This window comes from Heliangelus exortis, chromosome 1 (genome assembly GCF_036169615.1).
Source record: "Heliangelus exortis chromosome 1, bHelExo1.hap1, whole genome shotgun sequence".
NCBI classification, from domain to species: domain Eukaryota; kingdom Metazoa; phylum Chordata; class Aves; order Apodiformes; family Trochilidae; genus Heliangelus; species Heliangelus exortis.
In genome coordinates, this window is record NC_092422.1 from 145,323,604 (window position 1) to 145,343,740 (window position 20,137).

The 20,137-nt window shown below is 47.7% G+C and overlaps 2 protein-coding genes across 2 annotated transcripts; one reads left to right on the forward strand and one right to left on the reverse strand.

Moving 5' to 3' along the window:
* Positions 1-114: 114 nt before the first annotated feature.
* ANKRD54 (ankyrin repeat domain 54) lies at positions 115-7,887 on the reverse strand. Its single transcript, XM_071730527.1, has 8 exons — positions 7,582-7,887; positions 7,094-7,141; positions 4,660-4,758; positions 4,149-4,220; positions 3,700-3,747; positions 3,450-3,574; positions 2,517-2,624; positions 115-1,806 (listed from the first exon to the last, which is right to left on the reverse strand). The coding sequence occupies exons 1-8, from the start codon at positions 7,814-7,816 to the stop codon at positions 1,735-1,737; spliced, it is 807 nt and encodes a 268-aa protein (XP_071586628.1). The 5' UTR covers positions 7,817-7,887; the 3' UTR covers positions 115-1,734.
* A 226-nt stretch (positions 7,888-8,113) lies between these two features.
* On the forward strand, positions 8,114-18,355 carry EIF3L (eukaryotic translation initiation factor 3 subunit L). Its single transcript, XM_071730490.1, has 13 exons — positions 8,114-8,229; positions 8,324-8,372; positions 8,482-8,692; positions 9,230-9,309; positions 9,594-9,655; positions 11,047-11,116; positions 11,799-11,872; positions 12,830-13,001; positions 13,288-13,442; positions 14,254-14,424; positions 15,896-16,393; positions 17,279-17,359; positions 18,109-18,355. The coding sequence occupies exons 1-13, from the start codon at positions 8,197-8,199 to the stop codon at positions 18,145-18,147; spliced, it is 1,695 nt and encodes a 564-aa protein (XP_071586591.1). The 5' UTR covers positions 8,114-8,196; the 3' UTR covers positions 18,148-18,355.
* Positions 18,356-20,137: the final 1,782 nt, after the last annotated feature.

Sequence of the window (20,137 nt, forward strand, 5' to 3'; positions counted from 1 at the left end):
ACCAGCTGTGAGAGCAGCAGTTACCAACTCTGGTGCTGTGACTGGGGCCTGGAACATAAGTAAAGAAGAATGGGGCGCTCTGAAAAAAGAGAAAACTTGGCTGAGGAGACTGAAAAGGCTGACAGGATTTTATTGAAGTTCAAAATAGAAAAAAGATCAGATTGTCCCCTACCCCCTCTGTTATCCTTCCCATCCAGCATATCATAACAAAGTATCAGTATTCACAGTGACAGCTCCAGCCGAACCAGGAAACCCAATAGTCCCAGTCATGGCCTCCAGCACCCCTGGATGAATCAACCAAAAAGCCATACATATTTCTGTGTCTCAGCTTTGAACATGAAGGTCTTCCCAGCCTCTTCCTGGACAAGAGGCCAGATGTGAAAGAAGTTGCTGACCTGAAGGTCCCTGAAGAATGCTCCAGATTGTGGCTGTTGTATGGTTGAAGTGAATCCTAAGAATGAACACTTGCACACCAGTGATTCCCAAGCTGTGGGGTGGGTATTGCTACCAGCCTACTATCTCATTTAGGTAGGAACTCAATTTAAAATTGGGCATCTTCTTGTCACCCTGCTGCTGGTAGTGCCCTACTGACAAAATTTCATGGATCCCTGCTCGAAAACAAAGCTATTTGCATCTTAGTTACTAATCACAGTTGTGCAGAAGCAAGAGAGCAGCAAGAGCAATTCCCTGCATCCCTCATAGCTGCACCACTTCAGGCTCCCAGCAGAGGTCAGAATTTGTTCCTAATGCTGCATTCAAGGTCTCGAAGCAGCACCTCTCCGTGATAACCAAGAAAAAGTACAGATCAGCTCCGGGTTTGGTTGCTGGTGCAGCAGCACAAACCCTCCTCTTGTAACTGGACCTCTTGCCCAAGGCTGCCAGCAATAAGAAACCAGTTATAGTGGGGGTTTTTTGCAAAATGTAGATGTCTGCCTAAAAATGCAGTAGGATTAAATCACAACCCCCCCCAAAACCTTTTTCTTGCATCGGGGCAGCTCTGACCTGCTAGCTAGCCATCTGGGTATTTTTTGCAAGTGTTTCACTGCAGTATTTTAGCACCAGCTTGCAGCAGTGATCTAGAAAACAGGGCCAACAAAAGCTGTCAGTCTAGTGATTAAAAGCTTTGTATCCCATTTGTAACCAAACAGATTCTCTGACCGCAGGCTGTGGGGAGGGTTAGGATTAAGCCTTGGTGCATGTTTCTCAAGGCAGTACGTTTGCTCAGCTGCTAGCATGAAGAATTAGATACATGTTCTTCTCACAGCACAAAGCCTTCTGCTGTCCAGTGCATCCACTTTCTGCCCCGTGCAACCGAGTACCGTAGAGGTGGCAAAAGGTGCCAGTTCCAAACACTTCTGTGATGTTGCCCAACTGCTGAGGGGCACTCATCAGTGCTGGTGACTGCACATGGCATCAGCCATCGCCTGCGTCAAGCTTCAGCTCAGGAAAAAACAGAATATCTCAGGAAGGGGTATCCTATTCAGTGCCAGCCCATCTAATAAAAAGCGCAAATCTTTTTTTCCAAGAGTCTCAGCTGCAGCACTGCTGCCTCTGTTGTCCAAAGCCCACTGCCTTCCTATAAGGCAGCTGTGGCAGCACCCATAGGAAGTCTGAGCACCATGGGAGAGTGGATCTGGCAGGAATGGCTGCTGGCAGCAATGTGGGAAGCAAGCTTCAGCTTCCTCCTTTTTTAAGTCTTCTCAGGGTGCATCAGGAAGATGATTTGGAAGCCCATTACCTCTTCTCCATCTGCATCTGCAGGCTGAGCGATGTGAAGCTGGCCAGGAGGTCTGTAACCTCGTCAACCTGACAGAAAAATACAGCTGGCCATTAGGCTGAGGAATGCAGTTGTGCAACTGACCACCACCACAGAAGAAACCCCCAGTCAGCAGGGGGATTGTGACAAGTCCCCTTGCACCAGGACTGCCAGTAATGCCCATGCTGAGCATATCCTCCAAGATCCCTTAGGTCCCACAGTCACGTAGGAGGGCTCCTGTCCTCACGGTCACACAGGTCCTAATCTAAGGTCATGAGAGTCTCTCCCCAACCCCTTGGCCTCCACCTCATGTTATTTAGCCATTCCTTAAAATGTTGCTGCATGTTGCTGCATTACCCAGCATCCAACCACAGTATCAAGGTTGTTTCCTCGAAGCCTGTATATTATGGCAAGTATTTTTTAGGGAAAAAAAACAACCAATACCAACCAACCAAAAAAAAAAAAAGCAAATCCAAACTGGCCCTGCAGCCCTTTGTGGTTGTGCTGATCCTGGCCTTAAGAAACATGTGCCTTCAGCCCACCTGAGGCTGAGCTGCCAGGCACAGTGATGCTTTCTGCATTTTGAATTCCAAGCCAAAGGACCACGGCGAGCCACCACATAATTTGCCCCCTTTGCCCAATGCAAGCAGGGGCCTTTCCATAACCACGTTTTCAATGTCACCTTGCTCATGCAGTTGTATTCTCCTGAACACAGAAGTCACCACAAGCAGGTGAGTCACAGTAGCTCAACACTGCCTACCTGTTCCTTGGTGCTAGTCATCTGTAACCTGGAGCAGAGGTCATCCAGCTGCTCCTTCTGCTCATGCCTCCCCAGACGCTCCAGGTATTCCCGCAACATCTGGATAATCTGAAACCCACAGGCATAAAGAGACAGAAATCAGACAGCAGCACCAGACTGGATTGTTTTTACAGGAATAATTAAGTTACAAATGAATTGCCAAGCCCAGCCTTGGTGCGCTGTACACAGCAGAGTACATGACCCACAGGGACACGTACAAAGCAACTGGAGGGCACTAATGGTGGCATCAGAGCCCAGCCTGTCACCAGAGGTGTTGGGGGAAGAGAGACAGACCCAGCTGAAAAAGCACAAGGTCCAGCCCTGCAAGCTCTGACCTATTCTTTACAGCCAGCTATCTTCCCTCACTGTGAGGAGCAGGGACCTCCCACTCCAGCAGGATCTGCTTGAGCATCGAGGATGAAAATCCTTGTGGCTCCTGTATTGCTTCTGAAGCAAGGCTCACACCTCGTGCATTTGTGATGCAGCCCTGTGACTCCTTTCCCAACCCATGCCTCTACATACTGGAGCAGGGCAGACTGTGCTAGGAATGCAGAATTCCTGCTGGAACGTGTATGTCATGGCTACAGCCCCATCCCATGGCCCCTCTCCTGCCTGCTAGAAGGCATCTGTCTTACACTGTGGTTGAAGAGAGTGCTCCATACAGCCTGCCAAATAAAGACATTCAATGCATCCTTGTCCTACCAGAGCCAAGAGAGGTGCTGCAAAAATTCAGAATAGCAGCTGCGAAAAAGGAAGGTCTCTGAAAACAATTGGAAAAAAAGCCAAATTCTCCCCAGAGAAGCTAAGAGCCTGCAGACAGGTCTTTAAATAAAAAGTGCAGGAGACTGCTAGGAGCTGCACCACCTTGCCAGAACACAGTGTTGTTTCTTTTACCTGTTTCACTTCAAGGCGTACAGCCTCCAGGCTGTGGGAGAGTCCTTCCTGGAGGATGTTTAGCTTTGATTTAGCGAGGTGCAGCGGGGTCCTACCAGCTCGATCCAGGGCATCAACTCTGGCCCCTGCAAGAGGCACGAGCAAGGACAGAAAGTGAGGGCTGTCTTCAAGAACTTAGTGTTCCTGGGGAGTATCGAGAGGGGCAGGGCAGGAAAGGGAGAGGCTGTAACTGTTATACAGGAAATGTTACCTCCGCGCAGCAGCGTGGTGATGACAGGAACGTGGTTCGTGCAGGCAGCTGGGGAGGGAAAACACAGGACAGACAGCTCAGAGGTACTAGCAAACAACAAAGAAGTTTCTGCTCAAGTGTGGAGCTTGACACTTCCCAAAGGGCTCTCTGACATGAGAAACAGACCAACTCCCACGGGTGGCCTCATGCTAAAGCCCAGATATTCTTTCAGGGATGGATGTCATGCTCTTTGGGGCTGGCAGAGGGAGGGAAATGGATTTGCTCTACATCTGCGCCTAAAACCTTCATAAAGAGTGAAGCTAACAAAATGCAAAGAGTCCCTCCCAGGTCATTAAAGCTGGGGATGCATCCTGTGATGCACAGGAAGGAGGAAAGTGAAGAGGAAAAAAAAAGCAAGGCAGTGTTCACCTCACCTGATTGCATGCAAAACTCATCTGTGTGGCACTTACCCAAGTGTAAGGGGGTGTTTCCCAGACCGTCTCTCTGGTTTGGGTCAGCCCCATGGTCCAGAAGCAGTTGCACTGGAAACAAGAAAACAGAACCTTGTCAGTCCCTTCCTTTTGCCCCACAGGTCAGGCCCAAATGGGATGCAGGTCCACACCTGAGGGACGTTTCTGTTCAGTTCATCATCTACCTCCCAGAAACAGAGGCCAGAAGTTTGCAGAGCAATGCAGAAGGACCTAGCACAAAGCCAGGCAGTGCCACTGACCCTGAAGGGAAGGACTGTGAGTAAGGACACCCCTCCTCCTGCACCAGTACAGCCCTAGAGCTGGGAGCTGCTGCACCCCCTTCGGCAGGAGGACACGGCAAGCCTTGGAGCCAGAGTACGGCCGGCAACTTTGCCACCAGGCAGATGGAATGCAGCAATATCTGCCACGTGCTGAACCAAAATAAAGAGCAGCCTTCAAAATCTTTGGCACGGAGAAGCTGTTATGGCAGAACTCCCCCTTCCCCACTTACCAATGTGATCGTTGCCATTGCAGGAGGCAAAGTGCAGGGCTGTGCGGCCTTTGTCATCCGCGGCACAGGGGTCAGTCCCATCCTCCAGGAGTTGCTGCACTGACAATGCCAAGGAGGAGAAAGCAGGTAAGCTGAAGGGGCACCTAATCAGGAAAGGGGTAACACTACCTGCTCTTTCTGCTAGCAGATACTCATTCTGTCAGCTGCCAAGTCAACTGGGCTTGACCCAGAGCTCCAGTGAGCACCCCAGCCCATCAGAACCAGCCTAGGCAGCGTGCCCTCCACGCACTGTTACAACCTTCACCAGGCACTGGCCATAAAAGAAAAGCCACAAGTGTAACAGCTAAGGCTAAGGATCCACTCACAGTCAAGATCCAAGGACAATCAGCAACAAATGCCTACACAAGAGTATAGAAAGATGACAAGGATGCAGGGTTAACACTCACAGACCTCAGTCAGAGGCACCTCAGCCACCCCCCAAGCCAGAATTAGTGTCCTGTACTAATGGGCTTTCTCCATGGATTTGCAGAGTCATGTGGTGCATCTGTGTAAAGCTTTTCACATCAACATGGACTTAGAGTGAGAAGTTTCAGTCCCATGCAGTGAGAAAAAAACATTTCTTCATGCTGTTCTAAATATGCCACTCCCGAGATTCATCTGAAACCCCAAAGTTTTGCCATACTAATGGTGCCTACTGATTGGGAAGCAGTCAGGTGAGTGCACCAATCCACCAGCAGCAGTGCACAGATACCCTTAGGAGACCATGGATTAGAGTGAGCTAGTGAACAGCCCAAGTAGCCAAATTATCCTCTACCCACACTGTTCCCCCTGCTTTTCCACCCAGCTCCTTTTTCAGTGCCACTGCCAGCACTTCTTGTAACCTGAACAACCTCCTGTTCTCAGAGAAGGAAAAACCTGCTTACACAGGGAAAGAGAAACTAGTATAACTCTCCAGTATTTGGTATTACAAATGCAAAGAGATCAGTAAAGGCTGAATAGATTAGGGACATAAAAGTAGCATCTACAGCAACATGTGTGAGGGCAACTGTATTACTCCCGTTGTTTTGAGATTATCACAATATAGTAATTGACTCTTTCAAATAAGGCTAATTGGGTGGCCGTTAAAAATACTGATAGATTTGCTATATTTTGAGAACTTTCAGAGCATACCCTGCAACTGTCAAGACTGACCAGTATTGGAGACAAGACACTAGATAGCTCAGACCACTGAAAGTCAAAACTCGTCTCGGCTTCCAGAGATCAAATTCTAGCCACATCTGAATCTCTTCCTGCACACTTATTGCTTCAGGAGTGGTGCAGAAGTGAAAGGAAGACCTGAAAAGGCAGAAGTGGTGGTAACGTAACAGGGGATGTTGGATACTCCAGAAGAAAGAGCAACTGACAGTGCTACCAGTGAGAACCACTAACAGGGGACACTTTATCTAGTCCTGCCCCAAAGCCAGTAGGAAATGACATAAACTCTCCCACCCCGTGCCACCACAGGAAGCAGAAGAGATTTTTATTTGTCAATGAAGAATAAATTAATCATCAGACACATCCTCAACTTGCAGAGTACACAAAACACATCAGGATTGTAAACAGGGGAACCCAGGTAACAAATACAGGTGTGTAAAACCCCTAAGATGGACTGAAATAAAGACTTTCATAAAGTCACATTCTTTCATTCTTCCTCTTGCCTTGGTGACTGTGGCCAAGCCTTTCTGTACTGACACAGCCCACAGAGGAACCTTATCCATCAGTTCATGAAACGAGGTGTACTGTGGAGCCAAACCAGACAAACCCCCACCCTGACAAACTGGGAGTTTCTACAAGTCAAACCAGTTTCTAGTTCTGCTCACAGAATGGCCAGATGAACAGGCCAGAACAGCTGAGGGGACAGTATAGTCTAAGGAGGAGCAATCACAACAGACAGATAACATACATAAATACTGCTGCTGGACAATGTATATCAAACCCCATCTGATCTACAAAACAGAAGGGTCACACATGTTCTCTGAAGTCACTGTGAGAAGCTGTGCTCCCAATGTGATCTGCTGTGACACTGTCCCATCACACAAGGCATGGTTCAGATAATCATAACTTCTCCATGCTTCCAAAACACTCCTCTCTTGCTGCTAACAATTCAACAAAAGTTACATACCCAGGAAGCTGGAATAGTACAGTTCTGATTTCACTTGAGGCATCTGGAAAACTAACACTTTGAACCAGACACAGTGAAAAAGCAAGTATTATAACCAGCCTCACTCTGCTCAAAGAAAAAAAGGAAGGCTCCAGAAAAGCAGTTTCTAGATTTGCAGCATCTAAAGCACCATGCCTGCAAACCATTTGCACCCTCGTGCTCCTCTATATAAAGGTCCTCGACAAAACTGCCCTTCCAAGAAGAGGTCCAAAGTAGGATTGACAGAAATCTTACCTGTATCCAAGTCGTTGCTATTGGCAGCTTCACGCAGCCTTTTCAAAGCTATGGACAAAAAAAAAAAAAAAAAGGAAAAAAGAAGGAGAAGAAAAAAAAAAGCCATTAGTGGAAAGCAGAGGAGAAAAGGAGCGTTTCCCTACCGACACATCCCACCTCGGTGCCCAAGCCCCAGGTTCGGGGTGCAAACCACGCTGGTGCGGGCTCTGCCCAGAGAAGGCTGAGCAGGAGGAGTCACAAAGTCAGGGAAGCAGTTGCCAGGTAAGAAGCCCTCTCCTTTTCTCCTCCTGAGGCCGGCCACGGGCCCTCCCACTCCTGACGGGAGCAAGGATGCAGGCAGGAGCAAGGATGGCTTCCCAAGCCGCCCATAAGCAGACCCGACCTCCTTCCAGAGAGCCCAAGCAGACAGGGAAGCTGAGGCGTTATCCGCTCCCTAAAGCGGAGCCGATCCACCCCGCCGAGGCCTGTCCGCCGGCTCGGCCCCTCACCGTGGCTCTCCTTGCCGGTCGGTCCCAGCCGGCGGTGGAGGCGGGCGGCCCTGCGCAGGCGGCGGGCCGGGATCTTGCCCGTAGGCTCCTCCCGCTGCCACAGGACGTGCAGGTAGCCCAGGGGAGCACCCGGAACTGGCCCCAGCGTCAGCCCAGCCCCCGGCTCTGACTCTGGTTCTGGTTCTGGTTCCGGCTCCCCATCGGGCGCTGCTGCAGCTCCGCTACCGCCCTCCATCCCCTCACGGGCCGGGCCGGGCCGGTCCCGGGGGGGGGAGAGAGGGGCGGGGCGGGTCGTCGCTATGGCAACGGGGCGGCCCGCGCCTGCTCGACCAATCGGAAGAGCCGCGGTCCCCCGGGTGCAGCCAATGGGGAGTGAGAAGAAAGAAGGAGAAGAGCGAGGGGAGGCGGGAGGCGGTGCCAAGGGAGGGCTGAGGGGCAGGAACAGTAACCAATCAGATTTGGGGGGCGGGCCTTAGGCAGCACCAGACCTATGGCAGCTCAGCAGGTTAAAGACAGGCAGTTGTTTGAACCAGTGGGAGGGCGCGGCCCTTTCTTCCTGTTCGGCGCCGGGGCCTGCGTTTCCATCCGAGGTCCTTTCCCTGCCGTGCCGCCGCCATGGCCTACCCGGGGGAGGACTACGACAACGAGGTGCGGGGCAGGGGTCCCGGGGCGGCGGGAGGGGAACCGGAGGGTTGTGTCCTGGCCCTTAGCGGTGACTCGCTGCTTATCTCTTTCTCCACAGGGCGCCTACGACCCCTATGCCTACTCCAACGACTATGATATGCACACGGGTGAGTGCGGGCCTGGGCCGCGCCGCCGCCGCCGCTCTGGGCCCTCAAGGGTCTGTAGGCCCGGAGCGGGCCTTGCGGCAGTTTCCTGACCGCTTCTCCTTTCCTGCAGGAGATCCGAAGCAAGACCTGGCCTACGAGCGGCAGTACGAGCAGCAGACCTACCAGGTGATCCCCGAAGTGATCAAAAACTTTATTCAGTATTTTCACAAGACGGTGTCGGATCTCATTGACCAGAAGGTGTACGAGCTCCAGGCCAGCCACGTTTCCAGTGATGTCATTGACCAGAAAGTGTCCGAGATCCAGGACATCTATGAAAACAGGTACAAAACTGTCCTACCCTCTAGGGTGAGGTGTCACGGCTATAAAGGTGCACCCTGTTCTTAAAAAGTAAGGTTGAGAAAGGAAAGGCTGACTTCTACTGGAGTTCCAAAAAGGGGCTTTCTCTAAAATGCAGTGAATTGTGATCTGTCTGAAGGAAAATGCTAGTCCTGTCCCTGACACGTAGGAGGCAGCAAAACTAACCTCAGTGGTGCTAGTTAGGCAGTTAGGAGAAAGGTGTGATAGATAATTGTAGATACCTGTTCCCTGCAGATACTTCTGTTCCTTCTTACAGCTGTTATCTTATGAAGGGTATGTGAGAGTAACCTGTTCAACTGTACCATCCTTAAGGGATAAATTAAATCCTTTAGTTGTCTAGTTTGTTGTTGTTATTCATCACTTCAACACTGGACTTACTAAAAGGGGATGGTGGTGGTGATTTGCTTTCGTCAAGTCCAAGGCCTGTGTGTTGTCATCTCTAGCTCTAGTGCTCTCATAATGAGAATTGGTTTCTGATATCACGTGTGTCTATTTTTCAGCTGGACAAAGCTGACAGAAAGGTTTTTTAAGAATACCCCATGGCCAGAGGCTGAGGCCATTGCCCCTCAGGTTGGAAACGGTAAGTCTTTTGCTTTCTTTTTTTGTTTGTGAGAGAGAGAAGGAACTAAATTACTTCTGATAGGTGAATGAGCAAGTGTATGGTGTTGCTGCCACCTGAGTCACTCATGGTTGTTCACTCTGGCTCCTTCAGTAGATGCCTGGCAAGAAGTCAAAACTGAAGGCATTATGCTTTTGCATCTCCCTTAATAACTGGGAGGAGGACAACCACCACTGGTGTGTCTGAAAAACCCAGTTGCTTAGGCCTTGTGGCTTGCTAATGCCCATTTTTATCCTTTTTTGCAGATGCTGTTTTCCTCATCCTGTACAAGGAGCTGTATTATAGGCACATCTATGCCAAAGTCAGCGTGAGTATTTCTTACTTACCTTCCTGCTGGCTTCTCCATGCCATAAAACTTGCCAAATTGGCTGCTACCAGCAGTTCCATAATTTTTGTAAGGCAGGATTGAGTGGGCTTATGAGCTATAAATCAAGTTGCTTTAAGGAAGCTGAAAAATTCTTGCCTTTCATTGGTTTAGTAATGGTTTGCCAGGTGCTGAAAATCAAGAAAGACTCGACTGTGTTTCTGAAGCTCATTAGCTGTGTCCTCAAGCTTGGCTGTAATGAGTGTGCAGGTTTCCCTGGCATCCTCTATGAATCAGAGGACCTGGTTTGAGTTTCCAGGAGAGTAGTATGTAAAAGTTTGTTACTGACAGAAATTAAATGCTTAGTGTGTTAGGGCAGATTGAGGCGTTGGGAGGTATAATTGCTTTTTTTTTTTTTTCATAGAGCTATAATTATAAGACCTTTGGATCAATTGGTTTTGTTGGCTCTTTGTTTTTTAGATTAGCAAGTGGGGGAGAAGGGGTGTCACAAGAGGAAGGTGTGTTACCTGTATGCCTTGTGGAGAGGGAAACGTGGATACCATAATGGATACAAGGGAAGGAAGTGGAATATTCCACTATTGGTGTGTGTAGGAGATTATAATTTAATGTATACATATATAATAATAATAATATAATGCTCTATAAAACAAACCAAACCCCACATTTTTGTTTAAGCTGATTTGAAGCTAGTGAAAACATCACAGTAATTCCTCGTTCTTCAAGGAAAGAACCTGAAGAGAGGCATGACTTAACAAAATAATCCTTGCAGTTTTATTGTTGACCAGAGGGTGGAGAAGTGGGCACTTTAAAAAGGCCGCTCTGTTAACCTGAGTCAGGCTTTAGCAGGAGAGTTCGGTTTCTCAAGCTTCTGTGCAGTTCGTGGTTCTCAGACTCCCCTGAAGTATCTCCAGGTGCAACAAGGAAAACGATTCTAGGAAGGGCATGATTCCCTGTTGTGTTTCCTGGCCTTTCAAAGTGTTCAGAAATACTGTTGAGTGGCAGAATTGTTGATTTACCAGGTCCTCTCATGATGGGAGAATAAAGGAAAGCTGCTGAGGGTAATAGGAAGCTTTTAAGCCTGGGCAGCAGAGAAGAGGACAAGAAAGGTTAATGCATCCTGCTCACAGGAGATTTGAGGGAGAAGCTCCCCGTGTGTTAAAAGTCAGCCTTATTTTTTTGGGACAATAGTGATGCAATTCCAGCTTTTCTGGGTGTTGCTGGGGGATGTCCTGGGTGGGTATTAGCTCTCATGTTTCTGAAGCAGACCCACTCCAGCTGAGACTGACTCTGGGCTCTCCTCAATACCCTGCTGCCCCTAAACTCAGCTCCTGCCATGCTAGAAGCTAAGAGCCTGTGCTGACTTCTCCTTGCAGGGGGGACCCACGCTGGAGCAGAGATTTGAATCCTATTACAACTACTGCAGTCTCTTCAACTACATCCTCAGTGAGTAACTGTGATTTGTTTCTGGTTTGTGAATTTTGGAGAGGGTAGAGCTGGAGGAAGGGTCAGAAGAATGGGAACGTGGTTTGTTTTTTTTTTTATAGATCGCATAGGAAGAAACAGGCTTGGGGCTTTCCATGTTGCTTGAGTGTTGAATGAAGAGGACTTTACATCCATGCATTTAAAAGCACAAAAACAACAAATGGTTTTCAGTGCCTTCTGAAATACTGTAAAGAGTAAAATTTATTTAGCTGTCTAGCTGAGAACTGCTTTACCTAATTTTATTAAAAAGCAAAACGAAGCTGTAAGCTAGAGAAAACTAGCAGTGTTGTACAACTGCTTATTGTTAACTGCCCTGGGAGCAAATGTTACTGTTGTTGACTCTCAGCCAGAGTTGCTTCAGAGAAAAGATCAGTGTGCATAAACCCCTGCTGAGAGTCACTGCTGCTGAGCAGTTGTGCTCTGGAGATTAACCCCACGCACACTCGTGTCCTTTAAAAGTGAAGGCTGTGGAGGCAGCTGGACTTGTGTATCACTGCCTGTCTGGAAGCTTCATTCATCTGCTGCTGCATCTGTCATTTCAGGGAAATTCTTGTGTTTTTTAACTTGTCTGTTCCTCTGGTTCTGCCTTTTGGTTTTGCCCTGGGTATTAAGCTTCTCATTTATTACATTTGTTCTTCTGCAGATGCTGATGGCCCTGCTCCTCTGGAACTCCCCAACCAGTGGCTCTGGGATATAATTGATGAGTTCATATACCAGGTATATGATGATAAGACTGGGACATTCTGGGGTAATCTCTCCTCTAATAACACTCGCTTTTCCATCTCATCCCTCTGATTTTCATGGCTAGGGTACCATTGCAGGTCAGAAAACTTTGGTGAACACAGCTCACAGAGACAACTGTTCCTGTGTCACTAGGTAGATAAAGTAGTTGTAAACGTGCAGCAAAAAAAAAAGGGGAGCTTTTTTTTAAGCTTGTCTTCATTTCTGACTGACTTGTACAAAGAGGCCTGACTGGAATCTGCTCTAATCACAAAGGCTTTTAAAAAAGATACTTGTTTGAACCAGTTTTATTGTGGTCTAAGGTTTAACTTCCATTTTGTTTTTCTCAGTAGGGCCCTTACACTTCCACTGGGAGATTGCTGACCTGATTTGAAATTATCTGTGGTCTAAGGTCATGACATTAGGAGATATTTTTCCACTTACCATTCAGAGAGGAGCAGTAGAGATCTTGGGTGCTATGGGTTTTAGATTCCTTTGTCTGTAACCTTTTACTATAGAAATACCTGGAATTCCTCAAGTGCACTCTTGTCAAGCTTGAGGATAAAAAAAGATGTGTTCACATATAGAGAAAGATGTGTGCATATGCAAACATATCTCAGGACTTGGTCATTCTCTTTGCTGCCTGTTCATACAGCAGATTTGTGTTTAGTTGCCTGTCCTGATTGTTTAAGAGATCCTTCTCTGCTTTTTAATGTCTTCTGGCCTTTTCCCTCTGCACCATAGAGGGTTTGGGTTTTTTTTCCACAGGTGCTTTAAAGGTGGTTTAATTTGCTGTTTTAAATGCCAGGGGATCTCAGATGAAACTTTTGTGTGTGTGTGACTTGTAGCTCATTTTAATGCATTTGTGTGATCTGACTTGCAAGCTTAGTGCACTTAGCCAATCATTTCCAAACCGAAAGTTTCTCACCATTGAATCTCTGTTTTTTCCTGTAGTTCCAGTCTTTCAGCCAGTACCGCTGCAAAACAGCCAAGAAGTCTGAAGAGGAAATTGATTTCCTTCGTTCCAACCCCAAGATCTGGAATGTCCACAGTGTCCTTAATGTGCTGCACTCCCTGGTGGACAAATCCAACATCAACCGCCAGCTGGAGGTCTATACAAGTGGAGGTGAGCTAGCTGGGTGATAGTGAGCAAGACTGCTGTCTCTTGCTTTGATTTGGCAGAGCTCAATGAACTTGGCCTGGGAGCTGGATTGAATCTCTAATCAGTGGACAGGCTGACTGGGAACAGGTTCTGTTGGCTGTATGTGAGAAGTGCTGATGGTTACTCTTGTTACTCCTGCTCCCTTTGCTTCTAAACGTGGAGGTGTAGGAGGTGTAGAGGTCCAGAAAGGGGAGGTTGCTTCCCCCGAGGAAAGTTTCATGGTTCCTTTTTTTTTTTTTTTTTTTCCTAGGTGACCCTGAAAGTGTGGCTGGAGAATATGGTCGCCACTCCCTCTACAAGATGCTGGGCTATTTCAGCCTGGTTGGGCTACTGCGTCTGCACTCTCTGCTGGGGGATTACTACCAAGCAATCAAGGTTCTGGAGAACATCGAGCTCAACAAGAAGGTAATACAACATGTTTTAAACTCTCCCTTGCAGCCTGTCAAATTACTCTGTTCTAAATATGCTGGTGAAAGATTGCCATAATGGATCTTCCAGCTGAGGAGCTGTTCGTAGCTGTTGTAGTTATCAGGACTTTGTAGTTGAATGCAGCTGGAGCTTTGGCTTTAAATCAAGCCATATGATAATGCCTGATGCTGTTGCAGCACAAATGCCTATTTTTTTTTTTTCTTTTAAGGAGGTTTGCTATGTTGTGCAAGGCAGCAGCATCGTTATCAGGAATATTATTTGAACTCCAAGCAATAGCACAGTAGTAGCTAGCTGAATGCATCATTCCATCCTTGGTCAGTGGCTCATCCTTTAATTTTTTGGCTCGTTTTCACCCTGCCCACTCCCACCTTGCGTGGTTTTGCCCTAGAACTGTGTGATGCTTGTGGTAACAGTGGCTAACAGAGGTCCAGCTGATGCATGTGCTTGGCCCAAGGCTTGGCACAGATCTGTGTGTGTGCTCTCTGGCCCAGGATGTGGAATGAAATAGGGGGAAAGGGAACTGAACAGAGCAAAACTGGGCACAGTGCAAGAGTTCTCTGCTTGCAGGAAACTGAAACTGGAAAACATAGGAAGTGGGGTGATACAATAAGCCCTGAGGAAGCTGCTGCAGGGATGGGCGGGAGGTGAGGTATCCCGAATTAACACTCTTCTTCCTATATTTGGGACATGAGTGTAAACAGAGGTGGTTGGATTCTGGATAACCAGCTGTCTGGCTCAAAGGTGGTTGTCTCCTCTCTAACCCATCACGTTGCTCCTTCCTTCTCAGAGCATGTACTCCCGGGTGCCTGAGTGCCAGGTGACCACCTATTACTACGTGGGCTTTGCGTACCTTATGATGCGGCGCTACCAGGATGCCATTCGTGTCTTTGCCAACATCCTCCTCTACATCCAGAGAACCAAGAGCATGTTTCAGAGGACAACCTACAAGTATGAGATGGTAAGAAATAGAATAGGTATAGACTTCCCAAAAGAAAAAAGCTGCTGTCTTCTTTCCTGCCCCCTGAAAACCCACATCCAGTAGTCCAGCCTTATTTTCTTGGACCATGCTGGCAGTGGTGACTGGACATCCTTTGAGTTCCTCTGCCACTTGTGACAATACTTTCTCTTGGCTATGTCACTAGTTCCTTCGGTTGTTCACCATACAGTTGCCCTGGGTCCATCTGCACTCTCCCTCCAGGCAGTGTTGTTAATAAGTATCAGCTGCTATAATATTCTTGTTGATGCTTCTTCAAACTCAGTCCTGTTTCTAGTCCAGTTTCACGTTTCAGGTTTATGCCATTGTTGGGTATATTTCCATTATCAGATAATCATTCATAGACTCTTTTAATTCAGCACAGCTGAAACAAAGCTCCTTTCTCTCCACTAAGCTGTCTCTGGTGCCTGTTTTACCCCTTGCTGCTGTTTCCTTTTCATCCTTAGGATTGATTTCTAACTCCTTTTGTAGCCAAATTCTGCTGTTCTTAATTCCATGACACTTAGAAAATTTGCTATGTCTGTTTCAGCCCTATAGCTGTCTGTTTCAGCCCTATAGCTGTCTGTTTCAGCCCTATAGCTGTCTGTTTCAGCCCTATAGCTGTCTGTTTCAGCCCTATAGCTGTCTGTTTCAGCCCTATAGCTGTCTGTTTCAGCCCTATAGCTGTCTGTTTCAGCCCTATAGCTGTCTGTTTCAGCCCTATAGCTGTCTGTTTCAGCCCTATAGCTGTCTGTTTCAGCCCTATAGCTGTCTGTTTCAGCCCTATAGCTGTCTGTTTCAGCCCTATAGCTGTCTGTTTCAGCCCTATAGCTGTCTGTTTCAGCCCTATAGCTGTCTGTTTCAGCCCTATAGCTGTCTGTTTCAGCCCTATAGCTGTCTGTTTCAGCCCTATAGCTGTCTGTTTCAGCCCTATAGCTGTCTGTTTCAGCCCTATAGCTGTCTGTTTCAGCCCTATAGCTGTCTGTTTCAGCCCTATAGCTGTCTGTTTCAGCCCTATAGCTGTCTGTTTCAGCCCTATAGCTGTCTGTTTCAGCCCTATAGCTGTCTGTTTCAGCCCTATAGCTGTCTGTTTCAGCCCTATAGCTGTCTGTTTCAGCCCTATAGCTGTCTGTTTAATCCCACAGTCAGATAAACTTTCCTTCTCAGTCTTGTCTTCACTGGCCTCCCTGGTAACAATCCCTTGCCAGGAGATGATTCTTAAACTATCTACCTTCCCTTCTCCACTTTCTTGCACCACAGCAGCCAAACCTGCTTCTGGCCATCCACATTCTGTGTGGCTATAAATACGTTCACTCTATACTTTCCTCTTGTCTAACCCTCTTTTTTTGCCTTGATGTGGCATTTATCTGCTTTACCCAGAGGCACTTGCAGCTCCCTCTGGCACCGTAAGGCCTGAGTGTGTTGACAAGCTGACAGGTTCTCTTCTCTGTTTCAGATTAACAAGCAGAACGAGCAGATGCACGCGCTCCTGGCCATCGCCCTCACCATGTACCCCATGCGCATAGACGAGAGCATCCACCTGCAGCTGAGAGAAAAATACGGGGATAAGATGCTGCGCATGCAGAAAGGTGATGCACAGGTCTATGAGGAGCTCTTCAGTTATGCTTGCCCCAAGTTCCTCTCCCCTGTGGTCCCCAATTATGACAATGTGCACCCCAACTACCACAAGGAGCCCTTCCTGCAGCAGCTCAAGGTCTTTGCTGATGAGGTGCAGCAGCAGGCCCAGCTCTCCACCATCCGTAGCTTCCTCAAGCTCTACACCACCATGCCTGTGGCCAAGCTGGCTGGCTTCTTAGACCTCACAGAGCAGGAGTTTCGTATCCAGCTGCTCGTCTTCAAGCACAAAATGAAGAACCTGGTATGGACCAGTGGCATATCTGCCCTGGATGGGGAGTTCCAGTCTGCCTCTGAGGTTGACTTCTATATTGACAAGGTTGGTATTTCTCTCTTGCGGGTCAGGGAATTCCTTCACCTGGGAAAATCTGGAAGTGACAGGACTTAGTTTTGCTCCAGTCTGTGGGAAACTTCTTTTCCTTTCTGGCCATGTGAAGGGCTTGGCTACGCACAGGGAAATCATAGCCCTGCCTAACAGAGTGTTAGTGGATAAACAGTGATGGGATGTCATGCTCAGTTTTGTCAGTTGTCATACCTGGAAAACAAAGGTCCTGAATGTCTTCTCCAGGACAGAGGGGACTGTTTGTCTGTCAGTATGAGGTGACAGCTAGTACTGTCAGTGTGTCAGATGGCATTATCAGCTTTGCAGGTCTCCCCCACATCTCTCCTTTGCTTGACAAAGTCTTGGTCATGTTACGAGTCTGTTTTTCACTGGAGCACCAATTAGCTCTGTCTGCTCTAGGAGGAATCTGAACACAAGGTATGGTCCTGTCACCATCCTGACTTTGGACCTCCGTGCAGCAGGATGCATAGCAAAGTGTGTTAGGACTTAATTTTCAAACAAGATGGCATTAACTGTTAGGTGTCTTGCTAAGAAGGAGGAAAGGTTGTCTCTTGTTCTTGGTCCGTGCTGGTAGAGGGAAGGAGAACATGAGTCAGGAGTGTCAAAATTCTGCAGGGAGAGGAAAAAATAGGCAGAGTGTGCAAGAATGTAGGAAATGAATGCAGTATGAATTTGGGGCCCATCCCAGGCATATGTGTAGGGAACTGAATGGTTGCTGTGGGACTAGTACAGATCAGGTATATGTGATGCTGAACCAGGGCTGGAGAGAAGTTCCTTTGGTTGCTCCTTATGTTTGGCAGTGCTTCCTATCTACCTGCTAGCACGGATCTTTTCCTGACCTCGTGCTGTTCCCTCCCCTAGGACATGATCCATATTGCAGACACAAAGGTTGCTCGACGCTATGGGGACTTCTTCATCCGCCAGATCCACAAGTTTGAGGAGGTAAGTCCTGGGCAGTACAACTGTGTAGCTCTGGAGGAACAGTGAGGCAGGCACTGGGGCTGTGCAGACCCTGGAGGAGCAATGCTTGTGTGAAACAGCTGTGTGATGCCTTGCAGGGGAGAGCCCTGACTCTGCAAGGCACTGGGTAAAGGTTTTAGCAGCAGCTTCTGGCCTTTGAAGAATGTTAAGTTTTTGTGTGAGAAGTGTGGCTTATCTGAGCCACAGTGCAAAAGGAGGGGTTTACGGTCCAAGGGCACTGACTCTGTCATGAGACAGTTACAGTGTTCCTGTCTGTACCACAACTGGAGTTACATCTCTGCCCTCATTATTACGGCTCTAGAAAGTGGCCTGAAAGATTTCTGGAGTGGAGATGACTTCAGCTCTCTGCTTAGCCATGGGGTGACATTCTGTCTCTGCTCCTCTGTCCTGACAGAGGCTGCTGTGCACTGCGAGCTGAGGCAGCAAAATCCTGAGATGTGGGGACTGGAGCAATACAGGGTTGCAATATCACTGCTAGGAGTTTGCACCCTCTCTTCTCCCCACGTTTTCCTTTGCTGCCTTGGAGAGGAGGAGGGAGTTCTAATAGTTCCTCTCCTACCTTGTCCCCTTTCTGCACTTGTGCTAGAAATTTTTTTTGTCAGTGAACTGGAGATGAAGGAGCAGAGGCACTGGGTAGAGGCTGCTGAGGAGAACAGTAGTGTATGTCAATCACTGTGCATTTTCCTGACCTCTGCTTTCTCTGATTCCAGCTGAATCGAACCCTGAAAAAGATGGGCCAGAGACCCTAGAACAACTGTGGATGCAGTGATCAGCCGGAGCAGAGAAGTGGGTGGGAGAGATTATTCTGTTTGGGGTGAGGGAAGGGAGCTCTGGCTTCTGGCAGCATCTCTGGAATCTCCTGGGACAGTAGGATCTTTTTGTACTGGTTTGGCTCAAACTATCCTACGAAGGGTAAGACATCTAATAAATCAGTGGAATTTTCCTGCTGAACCTTCAGTATCTGCCATACTCTTTTTATTTTGCCTTCATGGAAGAATATAATTGCATCTGGAGATGTGGGCAGGTGCTGTGTGTGCTATCTTTGGTCCACACTCTTTCAGGTAACAGTGGGGAGCAGATCTCTTTCCGTGCTCTATAAAGGCACTGCACACAGTGAACAGGGAAGGTTGCAGAACTGATTAACAGGGAGGAAATTAGCTGTTCTGTGATCTTTCCACAGGATGTGGAAAGAGATGCTAATATTACTCCTTTTAGCTCTCGCCCCACAGATTGGATAAAACTGAGATGTGGTTGCTTTCCTGGAAGGTTGTGTTTTTGCCTTCCCAGCCCTTTCTTTTTTTTAATTGCTAGGAAGTAAAAATGCTCCAAAATGGATTGATGAGGTTTTAGAGGAGGGAGGAGAATATTTTTGTAAATGTTCACCAGTAGTAACTTCGGTCATCTGATAGGAAGTCCTTGCTGGAGGTAGTGTTTTTATTTTAGCACAAGTGATGCCCAAATCCTGGCCCTTAATTGAATGGACTTCAGTTTCTCCAGAAAACTCCCCCAGGGTGTATAATTTATTAAAATCCTTTAAATGCTAATTTCCCCCATTCTCCAGCCACTTTGGACTCTTCAAGGACAGCTTGCAGTGCCTTGAAAGAGAAGAAACAGTTGAAAACTAGCCCTATAAAAGGAATATTATGGACCTGTAAATCCCATAAATATTGGGGAAGAAAATGTAAAGAATTAATTGTATCTCCTCTGTCCTCCACACCCTTTTCTCTCCCCTCTCCTTTTGCTGTCCTTCAAATACTTTGGCTTTTGAGTGGTAGGAACAGATGCAAGAGAAAAAAAAGCCACGTGTGTTACAGAAAACAGACACAAAGATTGCTTCGTGTATTCCATCTGTCCCCTTGTGTCCCTCCCTCTCATTCCTTCCCACTGAGAGAGGGGTCCTGGCTGTCCATCTTGGCTTTGTATATGATTCTGTTTAGACGTCAGGAATAATGAGCCTTTGTTGGATTACACGCTGTCTTTGAAAAGGTCAAGTTTCTCCTGTCCTAGATACCACTCAAAAGTAAACTGTGTTTCCCATCACAAAGTTGTGTAACTCGGGGGGGGGGCAGGGTACAGGCAGCACAGAGTGAGATTAAATGGGTAACTCCTCTTGGCCTTCTGGCTGCTGCTGTTGGTGGGACATGTGCTAAGGACTTGCTGCCTCCAGTTCTGAAGGGCTTGAGGCAGCCAAATCATTAAAGAATTATTAGAAGGACTGAGATGCCGCTGCATTGCAGCAGCCCACGGGAACTAGCAAGAGTCTGCTCCTTTGTATTTCTAGCCCTGGCACTTCTGCTTGTGTATAGTTTACCAACAGCAACTCCCCTCCAGCTTTCTTTTTATCCAAAGCCTAAATATTTCCTGGAATGTGAGCTGAGACAGATGTGATGTGCAAGAGGAGAACCTTTGGCAGGAAGCATATCACCATGATCAAGATAGCAAAGGAAGGCAATGTGTGGGATTTGGTTTGTTTTTAATCTGTGATGGGTATGTTGGGATTACAGGTTTTTAATGCATATATGTGCATACCTTAAACCCTCCAGCATACTCTTCCCAGGTATGTGAATTGTGTTGGTGGCTTCCAGACTATGCCCAGGGACCATCAGCTGGTCTGCCTCGCTGGAGGGACTGCTGAAGGTTAAATGAGTGGGACTGGCACATGATGGATCAAAGCCAGGAAGAGCTTGCAGCTCTCTCATGGGGCAGAAAGATGGGCTCAGCCAGACACGGTGCCTGGCA